This window comes from Antennarius striatus, chromosome 7, assembly GCF_040054535.1.
Source record: "Antennarius striatus isolate MH-2024 chromosome 7, ASM4005453v1, whole genome shotgun sequence".
Taxonomy (NCBI): domain Eukaryota; kingdom Metazoa; phylum Chordata; class Actinopteri; order Lophiiformes; family Antennariidae; genus Antennarius; species Antennarius striatus.
In genome coordinates, this window is record NC_090782.1 from 24,749,467 (window position 1) to 24,777,153 (window position 27,687).

Here is a 27,687-nt window from a genome sequence, read left to right on the forward strand (position 1 = left end):
GGTGATCTTTAGATCTTGTTTGAGGGGTGTATGCCATCAGAACCTGTGGGACCCCCGTCTACATCCATCATACCCAGCACACAACTTCCCGACTGTCACGGGAAGCCTCGCTGGCCGACGTTCCATCTGCATAACTCAGCGCGGGAAAGGTTAACCCCGTCTCGTCGGCAGCTTCAGAGTCTCCCGGAGTGATTTATGATCTCCTGTTCTGCTTTATACTTCAGCCAGCAGAGTGAAGTTGACAGGGGGAAATATGTGATTGGAAATTCCGAAAGGAGATAAGATGTTGGCTGCCTGGCGCCTGATAACCATAGATAAAAAGTACAGAGAGGAGCTTCCCGTGGGACCGCGGCGGATTTATCCGTGTTTACCTCTGATGGAATCAGGATGCAAGGGTTCTAGGGAGGAACCGCCGATTGATCCTTGGTTGGCCCCGGGATCCTCCTGTTTGGTGCGTCACATGGACGCCTGATGGACATGAAATATGAATCCATGTTTCTTTTCCTTCAGTTTGGAATAACCTGGAACTAGTGAATGAAGCGTTTCCGGAACACGATATCCCCGAGTTGAAGACTGCTGCTTCGACGACACGTTTGAATGGCAGCAACTGTAATGAAAAAATACGACTAGCAGATAATGGTGATTAATGTGAGGCGTCGCGTGTTCAATTACAAGACATCAGCAGAAAAGGAGGAAATGTGGACTGTTGGGTTTGTTCATCTAATTAGGAGGAGAACTCTGAAACTCTATGGCAACCATCAGCAGGGTCTTTAGAGGAACGGCAAGTAAACAGATCATTAAGCCGCTGCAATAGGCACAAGATTCAGGCCTTGACTGACGCCGTCATTTGGAGGTAATCTCCATATCATCATTAGCGTCGTCTTACAGCCAATCGTAGACAAAGATACTGGCGTCGTGGCAGCTGAGTGGCGTCAGCATTAGATTATTATTGTTCATGATGACAGTGGTGCCTTACCAGAACAGATCCAACAAGACGTCACGTCGGTGACGTGAGAGTCTCTAGAATGGCTTTCAGGAAACTTTGTCAAGTCCTGGGACTTCAAGCTCAAGTCCTCTACCAGAGTCCTGGGACCTCAAACTCAAGTCCTCTACCAGAGTCCTGGGACCTCAAACTCAAGTCCTCGACCGGACTCCTGGGACCTCAAACTCAAGTCCTCGACCGGAGTCCTTGGACCTCAAACTCAAGTCCTCTACCAGAGTCCCGGAACCCAATGCTCAGGTCTTCTAACAAATTCCTGGGACCATACATTTGGGTTGAGGGTTTGAGGTTTCAGTGTCTTTGTTGTTCCTGTTCTGGATAGGGACTTTGGTTGTTGTTGTATCCGGAACCTAGACAGTACCTAGCCCGGCCCGTACAACCTACAGTTCTCAACCACCCTCAATGGTGGCTCCCACTGGGACTTGAGGATTTCTAATCCATACCAGGTTACAATCTCAGCTACTTGGTTATACATCTCAATGTATGCGGCCCCAGACGGTGTTTTGCTCTCTAATGGTATGTGTTGGGCAATCCCAGGGGTACCTCCTGTCTGCTGTGGATCCGGTCTTTAGTGTCTTACCAGTCTCTAAAAAAGTCATATTGTCAGGTCTATGTCCTGGAAACCTATCTGGACGTAGCTCTCAGAAGACTGAAGCTCCATTCTCTGTTTGGGAATGGAACACAAATCATTTTAAAAAACATTTTGCTGCTGTGTGTGTGTGTATGTGTGTGTGTGTGTGTGTGTGTGTGTATCCAAAAACACTTCTGAAGACAGAAGACCACAAACATCAGAGCAAACACTCTAAAGACCAGAAGGAAACTGGATCACGTTGATCCCTGCTTGAAGACGCCCTGGATTAAAAACAGGCAAAAACAGGTTTCCTAAAATCCGTCCAGTCGTTTCACACCTCAAGAAACCAACAGAAGTAGACTGGAGAATGCACAAGTGCCACGGCGGAGGTAATAAAACAGCAAATTACAACCCGACGCCGCAGCAGATAAACGAGAGTCAACACGCCAGGCAGAAAAGAGGAAGAGCAAGAGAGAAGCGCTTTCCAATAAAGTCTTGATGTGAGGTCATTACTTTAAAAGAGTCCAGATAGAGATATGGAATATTAAATGTTACACAATCACGACTCTATTATGATTCAAATCAGGGCCCTAGCTGTCCCTTCAGGCGTTCCGGCGGAGAGCGAGAAGGTTATCATGTTCTGGAACCAACACCCTTCGTCATCATCATCAGTTCTGACGCCACATGTGCAGTTAAGGTGCGCTCCTTTATGTAGCCTCGAAACGATGAAGCGCTAACGGCTTCCCTTCAAGCGCAAAACATTTCTGAGGTCATGACCTTTCGATTTGTTCCACCCTCTCCCAAAGACGACCCGGTGTCCGTGTTGTTCCCGGGTGGTCCCGGTAGCCTCAAACGTCACGCATACAGAGAACCTACACGTTCCCCTTTGAGTTAAAGCCACAGCTCTGGTTCTTCATCTCGCTGCTCTTCCTCAGTGATGAAGACGTCCTGAGGTCACATCTGGACCGATGCGTTCCCATCAGGGTTCTGAGGATCACGGTGTCCCAGCAGGGCCGTCTGGGTCCATACAGCTGCAAACAGGGGGTGTCCAGCAATGACACACACACACACACACACACACACACACACACACACACACACACACACACACACACACACACACACACACACACACACACACACACACACACACACACACACACACACACTCCACAGAGGAATGTTGTTTGTCCATAGAAGAGCAGATGTGGACAAACAGGAAGAGGTCGTCTTCTGTAGGGGTCCAGGTCAAAGATGGACTCCGCTCATCCCTCCATCCTCGTCTTTTCCTTTCCTTCTGTTAATCAGTTGTTTTTCAGTCCTTAAAGGGACCCCATCAAGACGAGGACCCTCCTCTTTTTTTAATTTACCATCACTGAATGGACCGATGGGTTCCCTGAACTCATCCAGGTCTCCGTCCAAATGTTTGGGTCCGGAAAACCTCCAAAGGGAGACCCCAAGTCCTGGAGTCCTGGTGGGGACACCAACCCAGAAGGGATGCCGACCCTAATCCTAAACTCAAACCTCACCCTTCTTCTTCTTTTCCTTTCGGCTTTTCCCTTCAGGGGTCTCCACAGCCAATCAGTGTCCTCCATCTAACCCTGTCTTCTCATCCTCTTCTCTCACACCAACTACCTTCATGTCCTCTTTCACTACATCCATAAACCTCCTCTTTGGTCTTCCTCTAGGCCTCCTGCCTGGCAGTTCAGAACTCAGCATCCTTCTACCAATATATTCACTATCTCTCCTCTGGACATGTCCAAACCATCTCAGTCTGGCCTCTCTGACTTTATCTCCAGAACCTCTAACATGTGCTGTCCCTCTGATGTACTCATTCCTGATCCTATCCATCCTGGTCACTCCCAGAGAGAACCTCAGCATCTTCATCTCTGCTACCTCCAGCTCTGTCTCCTGTCTTTTCCTCAGGGACACTGTCTCTAGACCAAACAACATCTCTGGTCTCACCACAGTTTTGTACACCTTTCCCTTCATTTTAGCTGAAACTCTTCTATCACACATCACACCTGACACTTTCCTCCACCCGTTCCATCCTGCCTGGACACGCTTCTTCACCTCTTTTCCACACTCTCCATTGCTCTGGACTGTTGAGCCTAAGTACTTCAAATCCTCCACCTTCTTGATCTCTTCTCCCTCTAACCTCACTATTCCCTAACCTTGTGAATTCACCTGGATTAAGCTGGGGGTGACGTCTGATTGGTTGGATTAACGTGTGCACCATCAGCATAAAAAATAACATATCATGCCACTCAGATGCGGCGGACTGGTCCCACACACTTTCAAATAAATCCTGGATCCGCCCCTTTTCCAAGTCGAGACACCTGGACCCGCCCACAGACCCGCCCCTAAGGGGTCCAGGTAGGACGAGGAGACTTAGACCTATATTTAAGTCTGTTGGAACAAAAGTTCTGGAGGGAGGCACCAGTATGTTCTCCAACATGCTACGTGTGGCTCGTTTTTCCTTCAGTAAAACCTGACCCTGAACGCCTCACGGGAGGTAAACCTGGGTTCTTTGTGGGCTTTGAGATGGATTACGCTTCTCACGGGGTTGTGACGTGAAAGTAGTCCCTCGGTCCGGAGGCGTACATTTACTCCATTACTCTTCTGGTGTCGACGCGCGCGGCACCGCGCCGCGCCGCCGCCGCGCCGCCGCGCCGCGGCCGCGTCTGTGCGCTCTCAGGGAGGAGCGCACCTTGACGCGCACAGTCGAGTCCCGCGTCCGCTCCGCGCGTCATGCGGACCTTCCCCCGCACCGGTCACCGGACAGCCTGACATCATCCCTGGACCGATTCGCACATTTCAGTCCTCCAGCTGAACGAACCCTGAAGATGTTTTCGCGCCGGAAGCTCACCTCCAGAAGCTGCTGGCTGAAACGGGGGGTCGCGCTACTTCACCTGGGTCTCCTGCTGCCGCTGTGGGGAACGGTGAGTCCACGCACCTCCCGGGGTGAAGGGACACGTTTATTCCTTAATAAATGCTTTTAGCTGTAGATTTTTTTAAACAACTGAACGTTATTTCTGTGTATTTTTGTGCTGCATCGTTCTGCCGCGGATGATTCATCAAACCGCACATTTGGGAAAAGTTAAAAATCTCATTTCCCCACTTAAATAAAATGTCTAAAATATGACTATGAATCTATTATGAGGTGCCAGATTATTCACTGAGATTAAATGATTCAACCGTTTTACAGATCTACTAGATATTTATTTTTGTGCTATTTCTGGGTGTCTGTAAAATTATTCTGAGCATTTGGTAAACATTAAATATCAAACATTAAAATAATTCCCAGATTAATATTAAATCACTCAAGAAAATGTAAATAATTCATGATATTTCTGCTTATAAACCTCACAGAATCTCAAAGCAGAGGATTCAGGGACCAAAACATGAAATTTAAATCAGATCAATCTTCTTTTAAACTAGTTGTCCATCATCTTCTGACTGTTTAATGATGACTGGAGGCGTTTATTGATCCTGTGTTATTAGCTACTTCCTCCAGAGACTGTGCTGCAATTCTGATCGGTGATCACCTGATCTGTTTTCATTATAGTTCACCGGGCTTAATACCTTTCTAATGCTGGATCAAATGGACTGATTGGATACTGGACTAAAACCGATCAATACAGATAACTGTCTAATCATTACACACAAACAACACAGAGCAGCGAGATGCCGCCTCCTGGATAAAATATATTCAACTGTCTTCATCCAAGAAATTCAAACCAGCAAAAATCGACTGGTTGAATATTTTTAATGTCTTAAAACTGTATAATTTCTAGTGACCAACAGGGGGCGACTCCACTGAAGAAAAGCACTGTAATAGAAGCTTATTGGGGAAAGAACCCACCTCTCCCGTGATTTATTATTGCTGTGGACAACATAATAAAGAAATGTCGATGCCAAGATGGGCAGAAAACTGTTTGTCTGACATATTTGCTGTTTTTTTTTTTTTGTCTGACAGAGTAACATATACATATTTAATTATTTTGGTGCTTTTCAAGTGTCATGTTTACAGAATCAGCATAATCTAGGGTTTAAGAGATGATAAACGCGTAATTAAAATATAAAATTAATTATTTTCCTACTTTATTTTTAAGTGGTAGTGTTGTTAGCCGCTAGCTGCTAATGGGTCCTTTTTAAGTATTTGAGAAGCAAGTCCCACCAGGTTAAATCTCTACTCGGCTATTTGTGACCTCAAACGGCTGATAGATGAATGAAAATATGCAGATGATGCTTTAAAAAAAATTAATTTGATTTAAAATAAGTTTAAAACTAATCAACATTATTGCTAAACGTCTCCAAGCTGCTGTGGCTGTTGTAGTCAAACTAATCCGACAACAGCAACTCGAGAAAGTCTTGTTTCATTATCATTATCAACACCGGATGTGTTTTTAAGGTGCGACATGTAGAACTTTATCAGTACAGAAATGTCTGACGACCTGTGAATGCATCTGGCGTCAGTCTGATTGAGCCAATAAACGTGGGTGTCGTCAGCATAAAGCAAGAAAACGAAGAAATTGAGAAAAAAATGACTTGATGCAGAGGGGAAATTGAAATATTAACGAGACAATAACACACACACACACACACACACACACACACACACGCACGCACACACACACACACACACACACACACACACACACGCACGCACGCACACACACACACACACACACACACACACACACACACACACACACACACACGCACACACACACACACTGCTGATTGTCTGTCCTTTGTCTCATTGAGGTCCTGAATGTAAATGATGGCGGCTCGTAAAGGTTGGCTGCAGGCGATCGGTGCCCTGCGATAATGACCCGGGTTAGGTCGAGATTGAATTCAAATGATGCGGCGGCGACGCAAACTGTTTCCATTTGGATGGAGGGTTACAATAATTAAAGCGCATGTTGAAATGGCAGCTCTTCACTCAGACACGCACAGATTTTATTATCCGGCTTCTTAGGTGAAATAAGGAAACCATCAGGCCGGCTCGTATGAGTCACTAATGTAGAACGACATTGTGTTGTCTCGCGTCGAGCTGCTATCTTACATAAAGCAGTTTTTCAGATGCGACTGACGTCTGGTTTGGTTGTGAGGCTGTCAGACCCACTCAGACGCCTCACTGATAATGCTGCAGGTCTAAACTGTCCTTGATGGGGGAGTCTAGGGGCCACCCAGTTTAAATAAATAGAGTACATATTTAACAGATTGGACTTCTGTGGGTTCATATTTGGCCGGAGGATCAGATGATCCTTAAATAGAAGAAGAAAATGTTTAATATAGAGAATAATTCCTCCACCAGACTCTCTGACTTCTGCTTACCTGAGTTATCACTGTTTGGTTCATGTCATCCTCTGCGGGCCTTTCATAATGATAATAATTCATTTAGATAAGATGCAACCCAGTGGAAACAACTTTCTATGCCTGCATTTTAAAAATAGAGAACCAGATATGTGAAGATCCTGGATCCGACCCTTCAATGGAGTCTGTTCTGGACAAAAAGGTCCATTCTTGGTAAGTCCGTCAAAAAGTCTTTGGTGCTTTGACCTTTAAAGGAAGATGTGACGTAACGAACAAAATAAATCCCTCCCATTGGAATTTAGATGCCGATGGTGGTGGTGGCTGATGACTCTGCTGGGACTGATGAGGATTGGAGCTTTGTCTAATGACTCGTCTCTCCTCAGGCGGACGCCATGCATCCCGACTGCGCCCTGGTGTTTCAACACATGAGGGCTCAAGAAGAATGCAGCCAGGTCCTCAAAGAGGAGGAGAAGAACCGCTCCACCAGGACAGGTGGGTCCTCACGTAGTTGTCCCTGTCCTCCCAGGTAACGGTCTGGTTCCCAGGGGCCTCGTTTCACATCAACAGCTCAGAAAGACAAGTAAATTCATTAGTTGGCCGCCTTTAATTTACCCAACCTCCTCCACTCGTTTAACCTTGAGAGCCTCCAAAACACGTCAGTTTGCCAAAGGGGCAATAATCCTCCATCTGAGAATGACTGAGCCCCGCCCCTCCTCTGCACGAGTCATATTTATATTTATTAGGTCTTAAAACTAAATGAAAACACATTCTGGATATTACTCCGAAGGGAAAGTGGCTTAAGTTTGTAGAATTCCAGGCTTCACTGGAATTAGCTGCTCAGTCCTTTGTCCAGGAATTACCCCAACCCCACCCCCTACGAATCTCGTGCCTCAGCCTAGATTCTGCTGTCTCCAGCTCCCCGGTGGATCTCCACAGATTTAAATTCCATCAGCAGAGACCTCCGGATCACTGGAGACTCTGTTCTGCAGTCCAGAACACCTTGAACCCTGTTGTGGAGCTGAGCTGCTGAGAATTCAGATTTCTGTCCACGGATGTAGGAGACTGTTGGGACTCACGAGGCGTGTCTCCAGGGGCGCATCATTTGTAGGCTTTGTTTGCGGGGCTGTCCCGTCCTGACGGCTGCTTCAAATGTCGGCAAAAAAAGAGGACGACTGAGATGTACGAACCACCGACCCATGAAGGACTTTAGCAGTGTCCTTATCCCGGACCTAAACTAAAGACTTCAAATGTAATCTTTATCTGGATCTTTATCCTTGTACGGTAAATGATTGATGAGTCATACCTCTGCTTCACGGTAGGACTCCGTCAAAGCCTCCCTGCAGGAAACACTTTTCATTCTCCTTCTCCAATTAGGATCCATCGCTCAACCACAGCACTCAACGCAACCAAAACACTCAACACAGCTAATCAGGTGTGGCAAAGCCTGGATTAAAGGATCTGATTGGTCAATCTTACCTCGTTTGGCCCCACAGAATCCGAGCAGATTGGTCGGTTATCCTTCCTCCGAAGCGTGAGACCAGCAGCTCCTCCTCCACGTCTGCTCCCAGACGCCGTCTGAAAACGCGTCAGAAATATGATTCTCTTTGTTCCGAGTGTTGGGAGTAATGTTACTCCTCTCCAGGCAGGTGAGACAGCCCCCCCCACCCTACCCCCACCCCCACTTCGTTCTGGCTCCCCAGTCTGAGAAGGTTGATTAAAGTCATGCAGTTAGCGGCGACAGTCGTCTGCTCGGCGGCGCGTGACGCCGCCGCTGTCGTTCAGAATTAATTGAATCATTTGTCATGCCTTCCTGAAGTCGTCCAAAGAGGAGCCGTGACAATTAGTTTGAGGCGGCAGGTAGGAGCGTCAGGCTGACGGGAAAGAGACGCCGCCGTCTACGGCCCGTCACGGATCTCATAAAAACACTGACGTAGCTCAAAAGGTGGAGGTTAGGGGTAGAGCGCTAGAACGCCAACACGAGATCCACCAATCAGAGGACGAATCTGGCCAACCTGGACCAGTATATTTACTTAAAGCTGAATAGAAGTGAGTGGAACCATCTCCCTTCAGGTGTCTCACCACGTTAAAGTAAAATAAATCCAATTAAATCAAACAAAAGCCTCGACAGACACTCCCAAAGTTTCATGGAGGATGGCAGGTGGTCGGACAAGCAGCCTGCCAGCCAATCAAACGTCAGGAATCAGGACACGCATCCCACAAACGGATATTAACATAAAAAAAACCAGACCTGTGTGCAGAGCTGCAGGTTTGAAAACGAGGGCTAGAGATGCCAATAATACCTCCAGGAAAACTCTGATATTGATAAGACGGTTGTGTTTGAAAAAAGAGGATGAAACTTGGACACGCTGCGTGTTCTAATCCCTATCCGGAGGCGGCGTCTTCTTTGGGTTAATTACCTTCACACCTCCAGACCGCCAGGGAACCAGGAAGTGGAGAGTCCAGACGCGAGTTAGCGGTCCAACCCGTTTCTAAGGGATGCTCGTAATTAGTGTTACGGCGACCTACAGCCAGCCTCACCCAAGTGTGTGTGTGTGTGTGTGTGTGTGTGTGTGTGTGTGTGTGTGTGTGTGTGTGTGCGTGTGTGTTTGTACAAGGCTTTCACATTTGATTGTTGGCATTTGCACAGATCATTAAACATCGACCGGCGCTCTCCTCGGCTCTTCCTGGAAACTCGGAGATGCCATTTCCATAACTAATTACACCAAGAAAATACCAGAGGTGGAGGCAACGATAAATTAATCCTCAATGGAAATAATGGAGTAATAATTAGGAAATAAAGGAAACTGTGCTGTTCTTTTAGACTGATAGAGACGCTTCAGGTCTGTCTCTATGACAAAGGCTAATCACAAATTATTAAGTGGTCTTTTCTTCTTCAGGTGTTTTAACTAGTCTCTTCTTCAGTGTTTTAAACTAGTCTCTTCTTCAGGTGTTTTAAACTAGTCTCTTCTTCAGTGTTTTAAACTAGTCTCTTCTTCAGGTGTTTTAAACTAGTCTCTTCTTCAGGTGTTTTAAACTAGTCTCTTCTTCAGGTGTTTTAAACTAGTCTCTTCTTCAGGTGTTTTAAACTAGTCTCTTCTTCAGGTGTTTAAACTAGTCTCTTCAGGTGTTTTAAACTAGTCTCTTCAGGTGTTTTAAACTAGTCTCTTCAGGTGTGTTAAACTAGTCTCTTCTTCAGGTGTTTTAAACTAGTCTCTTCTTCTTCAGGTGTTTTAAACTAGTCTCTTCTTCAGGTGTTTAAACTAGTCTCTTCAGGTGTTTTAAACTAGTCTCTTCAGGTGTGTTAAACTAGTCTCTTCTTCAGGTGTTTTAAACTAGTCTCTTCTTCAGGTGTTTAAACTAGTCTCTTCAGGTGTTTTAAACTAGTCTCTTCAGGTGTTTTAAACTAGTCTCTTCAGGTGTGTTAAACTAGTCTCTTCTTCAGGTGTTTTAAACTAGTCTCTTGTTCTTCAGGTGTTTTAAAAGCCAGTGTACTCTTTTGAAAACACCGTCACCATAACAACGATGAGGCGCACGACTTCTTTGATATTCTCATGCGGTGTTGGAAATGACAGTGCCTCCTACTGGCCTGGCTGACTTCATGCAGGTTTTTTCTGGAGACAGTTTTGAAGTCAAACTTTTCCGATTTAAGTGAAACGGTTTGTTATCAGGGTCCGAGTCACGAGATTAAGGTGGATAGTTGAGTCACAGAGGGACGGGGGTTCATTACTCACTCTGTTCGAGGATGACGGGTTCTCTCCCGTCAGTCGTGGTCAAAGAGACAGCTGATGGGTCTGTCGTCGGAGGCCGTCGCACATTTCTTGTCGTAGTTTTGGCTCATCGTTGTGGATGAGGATCGTTTCCAAAGACCTGCAAACAGGGCACCGGTCCTCCTCCTCCTCCTCTTCCTCCCTTATCACAAGATGCTGTTTATGAGAGGACGATGTTCTGTCCGGACTTATCACGCTAACGGTTTTACGGCAGCAAGGGAAACACGACGAGGAGGACAGAAGCTTTATTGAAGCGTAACAGGAAAGGATTTACAGCCACCGAAGGGGAGGTATGAACAAACAGGGGAAGAAGAAATGGTCTGTTCTGCCCCCCAGGAGTCAGAGTTCGCCCCGTGACTCAGTGTTGATTGTTGACGATACGAATGTCAGCGGGGTAAAGGTCAACGCACTGCAAAAAGCTAAAGATGAAACGAGTGGAGATGGCGAGTTGGGTCCATCAGGTTCCTGCTCTCGTGCCTTTGAGCCAGCTGTTGGTTGTGGGTGAGATGATGCATTCTGCTGCAGGACGTTAACCTACATCCTCCAACGGCGTGACTCAGACACCGACAGCGTGAAAGCATCGGAACAAAGGGATGCCATCCTTTCGTGGCAATTAATGAGCGTCGGACGAAATCCGTTGGCGGTGACAGCTCTCAGACAACGCCGTCTCCTTTGCGCGGCGCTTTGAGGTCTTTCCATCAGAACCATTAGCGGGTTTAGATGCTGGGAATGAAGCCGACGCGTGCTGGAGAGGGGAGGTGGGGGTGAGCGTCGGGTCGGACGAAGAGGCCCGAGGTGGAGTCTGGGTGGGGTGGGGAGCGCCTGTCAGGCGAATCAAGCCTCCCCTCGTTCTCCCAGACTGAGGGGAGGCTCTTAGAAAATGACACATCCGGGCTTCCATACAAATTATACTGTCGTTAGGTTTTGATGAAGACGCGACAGGAAGACCCCGACGGGTCTTATTTAGGATTTTAGATCTGAAGGCGTGAATTGTGAGAGTTTAGTTAAATGATGCAGCTATAATCCAGCTCAAGTTTAATTATCCAGCATATCTTAAATCTGGATTAAGACAATGTTAAAGCGGTAAAAAGGAATGTCGGCGTAACATCAGGATGACTCCAACACGGATGTTAAAGAGAAGCTGGTCGTACTCATGTGTTACGTATAGAGAATAAATGAAGGGTTAACTTTGTTTTATGTCATTGATCGGTTCCCGGAGACGCTACGTAAGTCTAAAAACGAAGTAACTTAAATTAACTATAGTCTCCAGACTAAACTGAAGATAACTATTCCCAGAAGAAGAGAAGATGAAGAAACATACTTCTTATTATCCCCTTGGAGAAATTACTTTTCCACTCCAGTCTATTTTTTCCTAGTTCTCTACTGGACTTAATTAATTATTTTAATAATATTTTAATAATATTTAATGTAGCCACACGAGGACACAAGCCAGTGTCTTATTGTGCCGGTCCCAAGCCAAGATAAATACAGAGGGTTGCGTCAGGAAGGGCATCCGGAGTAAAACTTTTGCCAAATCAAAGATGCGGATCAAACCTATGACTTCCATACCGGATCGGTCGAGGCCCGGGTTAACAACGACCGTCATCGGCGCTGTTGACCTACAGGGCGCCGGTGGAAATTGGATTACTGTTGGTCGAAGAAGGAGAGGAGGAAAATGTGTTCGTAGGAAGAGAGAGAGGAAGAGCTCCAAGAGTGTAGGAGTGTAGGTCAACAGTCCAGAGCAATGGAGAGTGTGGAAAAGAGGTGAAGAAGCGTGTCCAGGCAGGATGGAACGGGTGGAGGAAAGTGTCAGGTGTGATGTGTGATAGAAGAGTTTCAGCTAAAATGAAAGGAAAGGTGTACAAAACTGTGGTGAGACCAGCGATGTTGTTTGGTCTAGAGACAGTGTCACTGAGGAAAAGACAGGAGACAGAGCTGGAGGTAGCAGAGATGAAGATGCTGAGGTTCTCTCTGGGAGTGACCAGGATGGATAGGATCAGGAATGAGTACATCAGAGGGACAGCACATGTTAGAGGTTCTGGAGATAAAGTCAGAGAGGCCAGACTGAGATGGTTTGGACATGTCCAGAGATAGTGAATATATTGGTAGAAGGATGCTGAGTTCTGAACTGCCAGGCAGGAGACCTAGAGGAAGACCAAAGAGGAGGTTTATGGATGTAGGGAAAGAGGACATGAAGGTAGTTGGTGTGAGAGAAGAGGATGAGGAGACAGGGTTAGATGGAGGACACTGATTGGCTGTGGAGACCCCTGAAGGGAGAAGCTGAAAGGAAAAGAGGAAGAAGAATTTTAATATTTGGTTAATATGAATCCATTTCAAGCTGACAAAAAAATCAAATTTTATTTTAAAGATAGGGCAGAAAATATGTCTCCGTATTGTCTTCAGCTGCTTCTTCCTCACTGTGGGTCACGGGGGTTGCTACACACTAATAATATGATATTATATGTTTTATTCTGATTTATTGTACAGTAACATGATATTATGTGCTTTCAACGGTTTACTAGTGATTTTATAATTCTCGTATTTGTGGCAGACAGACATAAAGTGGAAGAAAATGATGTACAGTTGATTTTTATTTTTTCGTATATTGTTTTGAAAATCGACATATAATCGAGAACGACTGAACTCGAAAAGAGGAAATCTGAGTAAACCATATCAATTAATCCACTCTTTTTTTCAGGTTCTGTCCAACCAGAAAATTAGTGTAGAAATACTTGAAGTGTTCACAAAATTAAACTGTAGAAAATAAAATAAAAGTAAAAGTTAATTTAAGAAAAATTGTTTTTGCTCCCATTTAAAAAAAAACAATTTCACTGGTTAGTTTTAATGAATGTAATTCATGTTTGTTTGTTGTATTTGTACTCAGACTGTTGTCGTCTGACTGTGTCATCGGTCGGACTCTTACCTGACCGGTGAGGTGCTGAACTCTTGTCTCCTCCCCTCAGGTTGTCCGACGGCGTGGGATGAGATTCACTGCTGGCGCCGCGCTGAGGCGGGACGGGTGGTCAGCGTGTCGTGTGCCGACGTGTCCCTGTTCGCCAACAACGAAGGTGAACCTCTTCCTGCATGGAAACTCAGCGTCATTGTCACGACAACCACACGCCATCACGTCATCGGATGTATTGATCCGTTTCACTTCCAATGCATTTGATCAGGGATCCATAAACTAAACTAAACTAAACTAAACTAAACTAAACTAAACTAAACTAGAGCAAAGTAAGGTAAAGTATACTATACTATACTATACTATACTATACTATACTATACTATACTATACTATACTATACTATACTATACTAAACTCTACTCTACTCTGCTATACCATACCATACTATACTAAAGTCATGTCAAGTCAACTAAGCTCTACTATACTAAACTATACTATACTATACTATACTATACTATACTATACTATACTATACTATACTATACTATACTATACTATACTATACTACACCAAACCAAACTAAACTAAACTAAACTCACCGTGAAACTTTCATTAACGTTTGGATCAGGGTGTCATTTCGTTTCTACCCACCTTTTCTCTCTCTCTTGGTTTGTTTTCTGCTCTTTGTACAGCAGAGCTGTAAACACGTGATGAATAATGCCGCCAGTAGTCATCCTCATCCTCATCTTCATCCTCCTTTCATCAGCCGCCTCGTTCTGCTTCCCTCTATTGATGTCAGCTGGTTTTGAGGCCATGTTTTCTTCTGCGTGTAGAGAAACTCCACTGGGTTCAAACACAAACACATAATAGAAGAATAGAATGAATGTCAACATTTGCATCATTTAACATTAATGAATGCTATCAAAGCTAAACTTATGATAGATATGATAATGCTTTCATCACTCAAGCTAGTTCATTTCAGCTAAATGTGATTAAAGCTTTGACATTAAAATAATTTAGCTAATGTCAGCCATTATAGTAAAGTTAGCTAATGTCAGCTTTCCAAGTTAGAGCTAGTTAACATCAGCTATCATTGTTAGATTTAGCCAATGTCAGCCACCATATTTACAGTTAACCGATGTTGGCTATCATAGTTAGAGTAATCTAATGGCAGCTGTCATAGTTAACATTATCAAATGGAAGGTCTTAATGTCGAAAGTTTTCTTTGACAGATGAGGTCATCATCAGTCTGCAAATTTATCAATAGACCATGATTAAACAGAAAATAGAAAAAAACATTTTAAAAAGTGTAAAAGTGTGTAAAAGTGCTAAAAGTGTAAGTTCAGGGGTCAACGTTGCTAACTAATGCTAACTACATAACCGTAATTTTCCATGGTGTCGCAAGATTTTATGTAGCACCTATCAGACAACAGGGAATGAAGGATTTAAGGTGGTTTCCGGCACCATAGAGATACATTAAGAATTCAAAATTAGATTTAAGACAATAAAAACCAAAAGGAAAGCAGACAAATAAAGATTTAATGGAAAGAATTAAGAAAGAATCGCGTTAAACTGATTGAGACGTGTCCGTCTGTCAGCAGGGTGAGTCGTTTCTGAGATGTTGTAGCTGCAGGCGGTTCGGAGACAGATTTATGGACGTTTAATGGCAGCCGTAGATCAGAAGCTGAAACAACGATGTTCCCCCAACCTTAACCAAAGTGCTTTTGTCGCCTAAACCCAAGCACAGCTGGGACGCAAACCCACGGCTTCTGATGTCACACTCTTTATATCCCGACCACATTATTGCAGCTCAGACGTAGATAAATGCACGTCTTGTAACTAATTCTGTTTGTCTCCTTGACAGGATTGGAAATTTAATAAGACATAAACCTGTTTACTGGACAGGCATGACTAACGAAGCTAACGTCAGACTGCGGCGTTGATAGACTGCTAACGCACCAGCCAGATCAAGATCTTCCTGGAAATACTTTTCACAGCAGAAGAGAACGAGGACACTATGTAGGATGCTTGGTTGAGAAACATTTTTCAGGATAAAAGCCGACGAAACTCGGAGCGAAGGCTTGCCGAATGTTGCGTTTGGTATCCTGGGATCAGGAGGCAGAGGTTGCCGTTGATAACCTCATAACTCGACGGGTTCCCGGACCCTCCTCCACAGACAACCGGTTAAATTGAGCGTTGCGTCGGTATGAACGGATCCAGTCGATCCAACGGGAGGCTGGTAGAAGAGAAAAATAATGAATTGGCAAATCAAGGAGGTCACGTCGAGAGCCAAAAAGACGAGGCAGGAATTGTTGCAGCATGTTAAGCGCAGCGGAGGGAGGACTACTCCTCTCCCTGGAGCGCCAGCCTTCCGACCTCCAATCGCAGCCCCAGCCGTTCACCCACCGATGCTGCAGGCCTGCAGGCTGCGTAGACCGAGTTACGCCAGGCTAATGCGGCTCGATATCGGCACAAACCGCCCACGACAACCCCCACACTCTCCTCGGCTGAGCCGAGGAGCCGGGCAGTATCTTCACATCATGAAATCTGTTGTTTCGCCGCAAACTTTTTATCCTCCCTCTCGTAAACAAGCAGAAAGCGGATGACCTGTTGCGTGTCACGGTCGGCTTGGAGCTCAAAGGATCTGAGTGTGACTTCAGGCCCTGGTGGGGGAGTGTTTGAGTACAACCCCCCCTTGCCTCCACCTGACAGGACGATGATTGGGGAAGTGTAAACTCAGACTTTCCTATTTCAGAATGCGATCGTCCACGTTTGTTTGTCACACATTGAAAAGATTTAAGTGGATTTTAATGAGAATTCATGACATAGACCAACAGCAATAACCAAAAAAAAACCCCAACAATAAAACCCCCACAGACCTGAAAAAATCGCGATGATCCATCATTAGATCTTGAACGGGATCAACAATACGACAATGGTTTTACCCTAAAATGGTAAACTTTAGGAACGTTCCTAAAGGAAAGGTTCCAGCCTGATTGGTGCGGACAGATAAACAACAGCAACTACAACAACATTAGCATGTCTGTTTTGTTTGTGCTACAGACTCTTAAGCCTCTCTGTGCACTGGCATCGGGCCCAGAGTGCCCCTGAGTCCGCTGGGATAGGATCCAGTTACCCCCACGACCCGCGAAAGTGGAAAAGAAGATTAATGAATGCTCTTCCAGCGTAGATTTGGTGAACCAGCATAGATTTGGTGAACCACTGTGCAAATGTCATTGGTGTTGGTTTTAAAATTGCTGCCACCTACTGGCCTGGCATGCATACTGCAGTATTTTCAACCGCTTTTATTTTTCTAGGAATTACTTCGCTGCCTTAGAGGAGGAACTTTCCAGTAAAACCGACAATATTTTTCAAGTTGATTCAATAGTAAAGCCTCAGAGATATGGGGGTCCATTACTCATTCTGTTTGAACACAATGGTTTCTCTCTGCTGTCATGGCCCAAATAAAAACGGGACCAGCCTGACAGCTACTGACATTTGACACCGTCGCAGTTTCCTGTCATCATCATACTCCAAAATCCTCTTTTTATTCTTTGAAAGAGAGTTTGCGTTGATCTGCTGTCAGATGTAATATTTGACCTTCCCACTAAAACGTGGTACCGACACAAAATAACTGATCGACGTTGGCTTGAGGTGTTTTGTTTGTTGTGAGGCTGAAGTGGAAGAACGTGCCCCTCAGTGGTGCTGCTGTGTTGTGTATAGATGCTAACGTCCTCTTAATGGGTGGCGTGTCTCAGGCCACTCAAGCCGTTAAAAGGCAGATGGAGCAACCAACTGAATCCTAATGAAGACAGAAGTATTAGCTAATTGTGTGTTTGTGGAGGGTGGAGGTGGAGGAGAGCGATTGGAGTCATATTATTCATGTTGGTTCCTGGAAATCTAACAAGTCTGGTCAGAAAAGCTGCATATTCATGCCGTATCTGTTTGGATGGGCGAACGGTGGCGCCCTGATCGCTAATCAGCTGTATTTACACGTTACACGTGATGCCGTTGTGTCTGTAACGCTTCCTGCTGGTTATTAGCCACAGGAATAAATCACCGGTGAAACAAAGTCATTATTCACCATATGACAGTAAACATTAAGACAAATCAACATTCAAGAAGGTCTGAGCGGACCTAAGGGACTCCGGCGGTTTGTTCCACAGGCGAGCGTGAAACTAAAAGCTGCTTTATCTTGTTTGGTTTCTGTTTCTGGGAACATTAATTTGACGTGTCCCAGAAGACCAGAAGGGTCAGGATGTAATGGAGGAGGCTATTTAGTGGTTTGTCGACCAGCAGAAGGATTGTAAAACCTCCCTCCACTCAGAGGAAGCCAGTGGAGTGATCTGTGGATCTACTTTCTTGGTGTTGCTGTGGATACGATTACAACACCGATCTACCAGAATAATTATAGATCTGATTAGGCCAGGCCCGTTTATACCTCAAGAGGGCAGCGAAGAGTCGGATATTTCAAATGCGACAACAGTCAAGAGAACTGTAGCCACATAATGATAATAATAATTATCCTGATGTATCTTTTGTCTGAGGAAAGTCTTGTTTCTTGCCAGATTCAACCTCTTTGGATTTTCTCTTGTTAATCCCGGATTCCCGCTTCTCTGTCTCTATTTTTGTGTTTTCTAGGATACATCTACAGGAACTGCACCGAGAACGGCTGGTCCAATCTGTACCCGTCCTACGAGGAGGCCTGCATGCTCATCGAACCCACACCACCAGTAATAGAGGTAAATGCTTAGCAAACAAACCCTGACAAACCCTGACAAACCCTGACCTCTGAGTCCATTCTCTGTAAGTTTTATGCTCCTTCATTCCATTATAACTGTTTTCATTTGGATCCTTCATCTATCTGGTTACGTTTCCGACTGGAACACGCATGAACAGTCGCGGGCTTGTGAATACGTAAGGACTCATCAGACTGATGACGCTGCAGGTTACCGTCCACACCTTTACATCTTTATTTTCGCTAAAGCAGCCCATCACTCGTTAACAAAATGACATCACAAGCAGCCTGTAAAATTAACAATCGACATTCTGTTTTCCGGAGACATTATTGTGAATCTTGTGGGACCGTTGCCACTGAAAAACAACTTGCATCAATGCTTTTCTGAACACTGAGCTCCTGCTGTCAAATAACTATTGACTTTCCTCTCTGGAAATCTTGTGAGCCAGTAAGAGGAGGCCTCAAGAGATGAATGATGTGTTTAGCAGAAGTATTTATGTCACCTTGATGCATTAGAGCGAATTAAAGATGAACAGTCTGGAATAACTCCACCACCTCCGTCATCTCTGAACCCTAAGCCTAACCCTTTCAGACATTGCTCACCCCAATCTGCCTCGTGCAAAAGTAATTAACCTCCTCTGATCATGTGCTACCATGTTTATCATAATCAATAAAGCATAATGGTCTGTGGTAGGAGATCTGTTCATGATCTGAATAGACTCTGAACCTGCATCAGCTCAGTGACCTGCAGAATCCTCTCTACCGCCATCGATTATCTTCATGTGACCAACTCCAAAAATAACTTAGTTATCGTCACTGAAGTTAAAAAACCTTAGATTAGATTAGATCAGATATACTTTAATAATACCAAACTGGGAAATTCACATCTAGAAGATACACTGAAGAAAGTTTTCCTGATGCTACAAGTGTTGTGTGAGTTTCCCCCTCCCTTTTATGGTTAGGGTCAGGGTTAAGATTTAGTGTTAGGGTTAGGGTGAAGTTTAGGATGAGGGTGAGGGTTAGTGTAAGGTCTAGGGTTAAATTAAGTTTAGGATTAGCATTAACTTTAGGGTTAAGGTTAGTGATAGTGTTAGGTTCAGGGTTAAGTTTTGGGTTAGAATTCGGGTTAGGGTAGGGTATAGAGTTAGGTTTAGCGTTAAGTTTAGGGTTAAGGTTAGGTTTAGAGATAAGGCTCCGTTTAGGGTTGGGGTTTAGTTTAAGATATGATAAATGGACAACTACGGTCATTTAGTGTTGAGCACTGCATGTGCAAAGAGCATTTTGAAAAGTTGTTCCTAGCTTTGCTAACCATGTGGTCTCGGTGTTAGCTACAGCATGATGGCTAGTATTATATTGTTTCAAGAAGAGCTTGCTTCAAGTTGTCAATGAGAAGACTTATGATCATCTTTTGCATAGGCAGATAGACAGACAGACAGACAGACAGACAGACAGACAGACAGACAGACAGACAGACAGACAGACAGACAGACAGACAGACAGACAGACAGACAGACAGACAGACAGACAGACAGACAGACAGACAGACAGACGAAATTGCAAGGTTAGGGTTAAGTTTAGGGAGGTGAGGTGAGGGTTAATGCTAAGTTTAGGATTAATGTTAGGGTTAGTGTTTGTGCTTGGACTAAGGTCAAGATTGGGTTTAGGGTTAGGTTAGGCTGAGGTTTAAGATTAGCTTTAGGGTTGTGGTTAAGGTCAGGTGTTAGGGTTAGTGTTAGTGTTAGGGTCTGGGGTTAAAGGTGACAGGTTAGGTTTAGGGTTAAGTTTAGGGTGAGTGTTTGGGTAAAATTAAGGGTTAGGGTTAAGTTTAGAGCTAAGGTGAGGGTTAAGATTAGGGGTGGTTTAGGGTTCAGTTTCAGGTTAGGTTTAGGGTTAAGTTTAGGGTTGTGGTAAGGGTTAGGGTTAGTTGTGCCAAAGAACTCTTGCACTGCTTCTACACAAATCAAATTCACGTCAGAGACAAGACAACACGCCCAGACATAAAGACTAACATCTGCGTCTCCTCTCATTTTCCCAGACATCGTATTTCTCCAACTTCAGGCAGGTGTACACCGCCGGCTACGCCACCTCCCTCATCGCTCTTATATCGGCTATTTTCGTCTTCACGGTGTTCAGGTAATGTTTCCCAGGAGCAGGAACAACATCAGTTGTCTGATTAAAGGCAAACCTCTTCTTCGTCCGGCTGATTTGTCTCTCAGATTACACAACACGTCTGAAGGAAATGCTGCCTCTAGGGCTGTCTGAACTTTACCTCCACATTGACGTAGCAAAGGTACATCGATCTGACACGGGGAGAAACTTTAAAGACGACGGGCATGTTGTGGAAATATTTTAGAAATATTCCCATCTTTCCACAGCATAAATTCTGAAACTCATGATGGACGTGAGTGAGGAAGTCGACTGACATCATTATAGAGCTGGAGGAGAGTCCAGGTCTATAATAACAAACACAAGTCTAGCGCCATCTTGTGCTTCAAATTTAATCTCTTTCTCTTGCACAGGAAGTTTCACTGCACCAGGAACTACATCCACATCAACCTGTTCTTCTCCTTCATCCTGAGGGCGAGCGCTGTCTTCATCAAAGATGGCGTTCTGTTCGCTGATGAAGACCTGGACCACTGCTTTATGTCGACTGTGAGTATATCGACCGGTTTTTCCAGATCACAGATGAAGATGGAGGATGCTAACGCTGATTCTGCCCTCTGATACGTCTTTCCCACAGACTTCCTGTAAATCGGCCGTGGCCTTCTTCCAGTTCAGCATCCTGGCCAACTACTTCTGGCTGCTGGTGGAGGGCATGTACCTGCAGACGCTGTTGGCTCTCACCTTTGTTTTCCAGAAGAAATATTTCTGGTGGTATATCCTCATTGGTTGGGGTGGGTTCACCACGGTCTTTCCCTTTTCTTACCTCTCCGTCTCTAGTTAGACCTTTGTTTTGGGTCTTTCTTGATGATCAGCTCTTTCTGCTTGTCCCAGGTGTCCCAACAACGATCATCTCAGCGTGGATCCTTACACGCAGCTTCTACGACGACCGGGGGTGAGCTCCTGCGGTACAAAAATAATAACATCTCACAACAGTGAGGAATCTTTGACATGGAAGTAATTGCCCCCCGCCGACAGTGATTTACAGTATATAATGAACCACCTCTGTGGCCCAAACGTGGGACCGGGTGTAATGGGATGTAACCCTACTGGGGACATTAACAAGTTGTGGGTTCACGCTGAGGCGAAACAGAAGATATGCAAATCACAATTTAAAACAACCTGGAATCGCTTGTGGTTTCTGGGCACTTCCTGCTAATCGGACAAACCCCTGCTGGTCTCGTTAACGCCTACGATGTTGTGGGATTCCCCATTCTGAGGTTGCCGTGACGACCGAAGCTCTGCACAAGCGAAGGAAGAGACAGCGTGACTAAACTTCTTGTTCCATTATGTGGTTGCAATTAGAAGATACTTTACCAATACAAAAATTGCATTTGCACCCCTGGTGGTCATTTTCTACTGGATTAATAAGCATCTCCCTTTATTGGAAGGAAAGGAATAGTTGTGGGATCCAAACTTATTAGTTTTCTCACTGAGTTATGTGAGACTGTCAGTCAATAACACTCAAACATACGGCTACAGGCAGCAGCCAGTTAGCTAAGGTTAGCAAAAAAGACTCAAACAGGATGAAACTGTTCTAGCTTCAGAGTAGCGACAACCCGCTGGTGAACACCTTGTGTTTCCTCAGGTGTTGGGATGACACAGACGTGGCCTTCATCTGGTGGATCATAAAGGCTCCCATCACTGCATCCCTACTGGTGAGTATGGAGCGGCGCCGATGTGGGTCAGGCTAGATTTTTACTCAGCGCCAGCTCCTTTCAGGATTCATGGGTGGTCCCATCAGAGGAGGTAAAACAGGTCCAGAAAATTGGTTTGGGTTGACAGGCTTATTATCACCAGCGGTTAGCTCCGGTAGCTGATCAGTGTTATCTGAGGGCTACACCCCCCCCCCCCCAGTTTGAAACTCCAGCCAATCCATGTCAAACACCTTGGATTCTCCTTCACTCTTCATTTCCTTAAGTGTAGGTGAACTTCATCATCTTCATCAATGTGATCCGCATCCTGGTCCAGAAGCTGAGGTCTCCCGGCGTCGGCGGCAACGACACCAGTCACTTTAAGTAAGAGCAAATGTTCTTCCACGTGATGAAGACTCTCACACTGGAGCCGGATGTCTTCATCGTCTGGAGTCTTCATCGTCTTGTACCCTCTCCTCAGGAGGCTGGCCAAATCCACGCTGCTCCTGATCCCTCTGTTCGGGATGCACTACATGGTGTTCGCCTTCCTGCCGGAGAACACCGGAGCGGAGGCTCGGATCTTCATCGAGCTTGGCCTGGGATCCTTTCAGGTGAATCAGGCGCGACAGGTAGACCTCAGGATGCCTGATAATCCAGACAGGTGTGGTCAGGATGGAGGTTGGTGTTAATATGTCTCTGCTCTGAAGGGATTCGTCGTGGCGCTGCTGTACTGCTTCCTCAACGGGGAGGTGAGTACCGGTTCCCAATCGCCTCCTCCAGGAGGCGATGCTGGTTTGTTCGTCTGACAAGTACAATTGTGTGGGCCGAATCGTGCGCTCCGGAAAAGCTAAAGCTTATCCTTCTTGCCCTTTTGTTCAGGTGCAAACCGAACTGAAGAAGCGCTTCTGGAAGTGGCAGACCCAGAACTACCTGCGGTACAGTAAACGACGGCGGACGCTGTTCACCGAGAGCAGCACCGTCACGCAGATATCCGTCCTGGACAAATCCAGCCCCAATCAGCTGACCTCGGAGACACACACCTTGACGCCCAGCAACGTGTCGGCGGTCTGAGGAGCGGCACGATGGGAGGGGGCGGGGCTTTAAACACAGATTGATGAATGTTTTAAGGTATTTTGGCTTTACTCGGTATGAGTTGTCTGAAGGTACGACCTTTGCATTCGGCTGGTGGACATGATGATGACTTTATCCGCAACCACCGAGGGTTTTATTCCGTTTTTGATATTCCCACTGATGTGCCCACGCGTTCCCACGGAAACAGGATGAAACACTTTGTCCCTCAACTACAACAACACAGATAATTATGACCCATTGCTGTTCTGTGGTTAAAACAGGTGTCGTTTTTACTTCCTGCTCACGGAATGAGTCAGAAGTTCCTTCACCCTGAGGAGAGTCTGAAAAAGATCTAGAAGAACCCCAACCCAGAAATAGTTCTATTACATTCGTTATATTCTCTGGGACATGTGACCACACCTTCAGGCCAATCAGAGGTCAGCAGTACAGGAAGCTGAATAACTACCAACAACTGATTGGATACTGGTCTGTGTAAATAAATAAAATAAAAGGAAAGAAAGACTTTATTTCAAAATATATGGAAATGAAAACTTTGTTAAATTAAAAGTAACTTAATACTTTATTTTCAAACCATAGGTAAATAAAGACTTAAAAAGGAAATCAGAATGCTATTTCAAAATAAAATAAATAAATAAAACTATCTCAAATTTAAAAGTAGATAAAGACTTTAAAGACTGACTTCACACTAAAGTGAAATTTACCATCACAGTTGTACCTCAGTTTATTCTAGTCACCACTTTTCCATACTTTGACTTCCACATGTTACACCTTTATTTTGTCTGTGGGTTTGGGGTTGGAACCTTTGCGCCCCTGAAGTGAACCATTCTCTATTTCGTAACACTCATCCCTCGTTGTGTTTTTATGGTTGTAAATAGACTTCAGGTGGAAAAGAGGGACTGAAACAGATTTGTTGTTATTTATATGAACGTGTTTCACTTTACGGATTTAAGTTTCTTTTCTCTTACGCCTGATAGTTCCCTGTTTGTTCATGTGTATATTTCGTGATATTGATTGCTTGGCTTCTGGTTTAAACATTAAATTTATAAATGGAAGTAAAATGATTCAACCTCCAGTACGTAGTTATTGGCAAAATCTACTATTGATCAGTTATTGGTAACCAACTCACCTGATACTCAATGCGCAGGTTTTTAGTTTATTTCCACATTGAAGTCATTTAATCAGACCCAGAAGGTCTGGGAAGTTCTATGGAGCCATGGAACCAAACTGGACCTTTTGGGGTCTCTGGTCCAGCGATCTGTCTGGTGGAGGAAGATCTGGGTCCGCTTTGCTTCCTGGTCCACCAGAAACCCGCAGCCTGTAGTGGGTCATATGGATTCCATCAAGGACCAGGAGGTCCTGATAGAAAACATCTTCCCATCTGTGAGGAAGATGAAGATTGGACATCACTGGATGAAGATCACTAGCATACCTCAAAGTCCACCAAGACCTGGTTCCAGAAGAAGTCCTGGATCATTCTAGAGGCATCAGGGTCTCCAGACTGGAACCGTTAGGAACCCTCTGGCGGATCTGAAGGAGGCGGCTGCAGCAGGAACAGCAGGAACATTCCAGAACTGGAACTGGATCAGATTCATCTGGAACCAGAAGCTGGATCAGGTTTAGAGGAGCTCACGTGTCTCTAGACGAACTGATGGGGTAGGTGGAAACATTTCAAAACAGTCCATCAGTAGATTTTGCCAATGAACTCGATCGATGAAGGTGATGAAACATTTCGCTTCCATCCGTGTTTTCTTGTTTTGACGTGTTTTTTTTGTATGTTTAGTCTGATCTGTTCAGGTTTACAGATGAAACGCGACTCCTGACCACTAACCTTTGATGCATTCCTACTTCAGGCGGTGGAACAAACACGTTTCAGATTCACGCCGTGTTCCCGTGTTCCCCCACACGCTTTCATCTGACTGAACGATGTAATCGGAGCTTGTTTTCATGTCATTACATCCCCGTGTTTTTCCTCTGATCTTTATTTTCCAGGTTCTAAAACACAAACTTCTCATTTTTGGTTGTTTTTCGTATTTCATCACAAGATGAAAGGTGGTCATCATCATCATCATCATCATCATCAAATGTCATTTTCTTATCATCCAATCCAGTCCACTTCCTGAAACCCCAATGTCCCATCTAGAATCTAGAATCTATGGCTCTATAAAAACTGTTTTCTCAAAAAAATGCTAGTTTTTAATCTGTTTTTGTTTTTTTTTAAACTAAAAAGGCAAAGTGCAGTATCTGCCACCCGGGGGCACATACTGCACTTTACCTTTGCTGGACAATAACAGTCTCCTGCATTTTGATGCATTAAATAGCCAAAACTGACACAACATGGAGCCAACGAGTTAAAAACATTTATTATTCATACTAATAATGTACAAAAACCTTCCAATAGTTGCACAAAGAGAAGAAACACCTGCAGCTTTTTTTACCTTTGACCTCCAGACATGAACGGTTGTTCATCCAACAACGAGGTCGTCTGCAGGGCGGCGCCATCAGAAGCTAAAGGTTCTACATGTCAAAATAAGCACAAACCAAAATAATAATAATAATAATAATGATAATAATAATGATAATACAGCAGTTTTCTATTTTTACGCCACTTTTCTTTTCCTCATGTTCGCAAACATTCAAAGGAAAAGTCTCTGATTGGGCCAGAGCTATAGAGGCTCCTCCCACTCAGGATGACCCAATGAGATGATCGGATTCGACAGGCATGCATCAGCCGAGCAGAGCACGTGACCACGGGAGGCCGTTACACCACGGAACACGATCACCAGTAAAATAACAGGAAGCCGGAGTGATCACATGACACGGATTCACGTCAAACCACAGGAAACGAACAGCGGCGGCGGCGGCGTTTTCACACCTAGGCTCAAAGGTCACAAAGGTTGGCCAGACCTTCACACGCTTCTACCAACTACAGCTCAAAACCACAGCATCCAATGGCAGCAAAGGACGACGGACGTGCGTCTGACATCAACATCGTAGCGGCGAATAAGGCTCCTATCCCATAATAAGACCGGAGGGGCGGAGACAAGGGCGTGAACAGGTGAGATTGTCTGAATGAAGTCAACCAGAGCAGAGGAGGTGATTGTCCAGCCCTTCCCTCCAAAAACATGCTGATGAAGAAACAGTGCCCCCTCATGGCTGCTGTTGGAACTGCAACCTAATGAACAGTTTGAGGTCAGCCCTTCTTTTCTGATTAATTTGCAGCGAAGAGACGGAATATAATAAAGTAAAAATATTAAAAATACGTTTTAAAACGTAAAGAATCACAGGACGTTGAAGTGCTCCGGTCCAGTGAATGGAATTAAATCCTTTTACTTCCTTGATTTATAATAATTTATTTTGACTCCTGTAATAAATCACATTCTAGTGCTTTAATTCATGTTTAGTTAAAAAGCTTCAGTACTTGAATGTCGCTTTAACAAAGTTTAGGGTCTTCGTTTCGGCGGACGACGGAGTAAACATCGACTTTACTGTTTCCGTATTTACACTCTACAAATAAAATGACAAATAATCATTCAATCGCTATAGCTTCAGATCTGACAGAAGAAAAGAGAAAACAATGAGTCGGCACGTCGAAAAATCTACAAGCAAGAAAACCGAAATAAAAATACATCTTAAAAACTCAATAGGTTTCAGTTCAATTCAGCAGCTTTTACCTTCACTGGTTGTCATGGAAACACACATCATATCCACGAGTGTGTTTGTCATTATTTCTGCGAATCTGGAGGTTTATTCTCAAATATTTCACATTTAAATCCCAGAATAATAAAAAAAAAAAAAAAACTTCCTGGCAGTGTTTTGATGTGCGTTCAGACCATCATGGAATGATTCACTGAAATTTATCAAATGTATGTGTAAAACAATTTCACAGCTTAAGTTTAACACAAAAATATTTGTTCAATTTGTTAAAAAATTCCTTTTTAAAAAAAACCAAAACTAAATTTAGGTCATTTCGGATGAAAACAAAGAATCATATTCGTTAGAATTTAAAATGACAGATTTTTAGGAACTTTTCTGTTGAAAAGTTTAGAGAAAATTAATTTAGAGGAAATGAAGGCGTTGCCAGTAAAATAAAACGTCTTTATTCTAGTCTGATAAACACCGATCGTCACGCCTTCTTGAGCAAAAACCCATTTGAAGGTTCAAACACCGATCCGGTCCAAAAAGTGCTTTCGTTCAACTCTTTGAAATCAAAAGACGACAGAAGCCAAAATAGTTGTTCTCTTTGTTTGTTTTGTGCTTGAAGGCACTTTTGGAGACACGAAGAGTCGAACGTTGGGATTCGGAACAGAAATCTGCTGTGACATCAGTTGCAAAGCCGACTCAGCGTTTGCAAACGAACGGCCGTGCAAAGATTCAGTCAATGGATTCGTCTTTGGAATGAGAGAATTCACCTCGACGAGAGCGAAACCCTCCAGAATCGAGACTGAAACGGGTTTTCAGAATCACTCACGTTTCTAAAACCAGTTTTTAAAAAAAAGAG

General features: G+C 44.5%; 1 protein-coding gene across 1 annotated transcript; it reads left to right on the forward strand.

The window, feature by feature from the left end:
* Positions 1 to 1,025: 1,025 nt before the first annotated feature.
* On the forward strand, positions 1,026 to 23,531 carry ghrhrb (growth hormone releasing hormone receptor b). The gene is made up of 15 exons (XM_068320431.1): positions 1,026 to 1,240; positions 2,178 to 2,268; positions 2,418 to 2,615; positions 7,277 to 7,385; positions 13,624 to 13,728; positions 18,207 to 18,307; positions 20,339 to 20,436; positions 20,823 to 20,955; positions 21,044 to 21,197; positions 21,298 to 21,358; positions 22,052 to 22,121; positions 22,390 to 22,481; positions 22,579 to 22,708; positions 22,805 to 22,846; positions 22,977 to 23,531. Exons 1-15 carry the CDS (start codon positions 1,026 to 1,028, stop codon positions 23,166 to 23,168), a joined length of 1,791 nt encoding a protein of 596 aa, XP_068176532.1. The 3' UTR covers positions 23,169 to 23,531.
* The last annotated feature ends 4,156 nt before the right edge of the window (positions 23,532 to 27,687 follow it).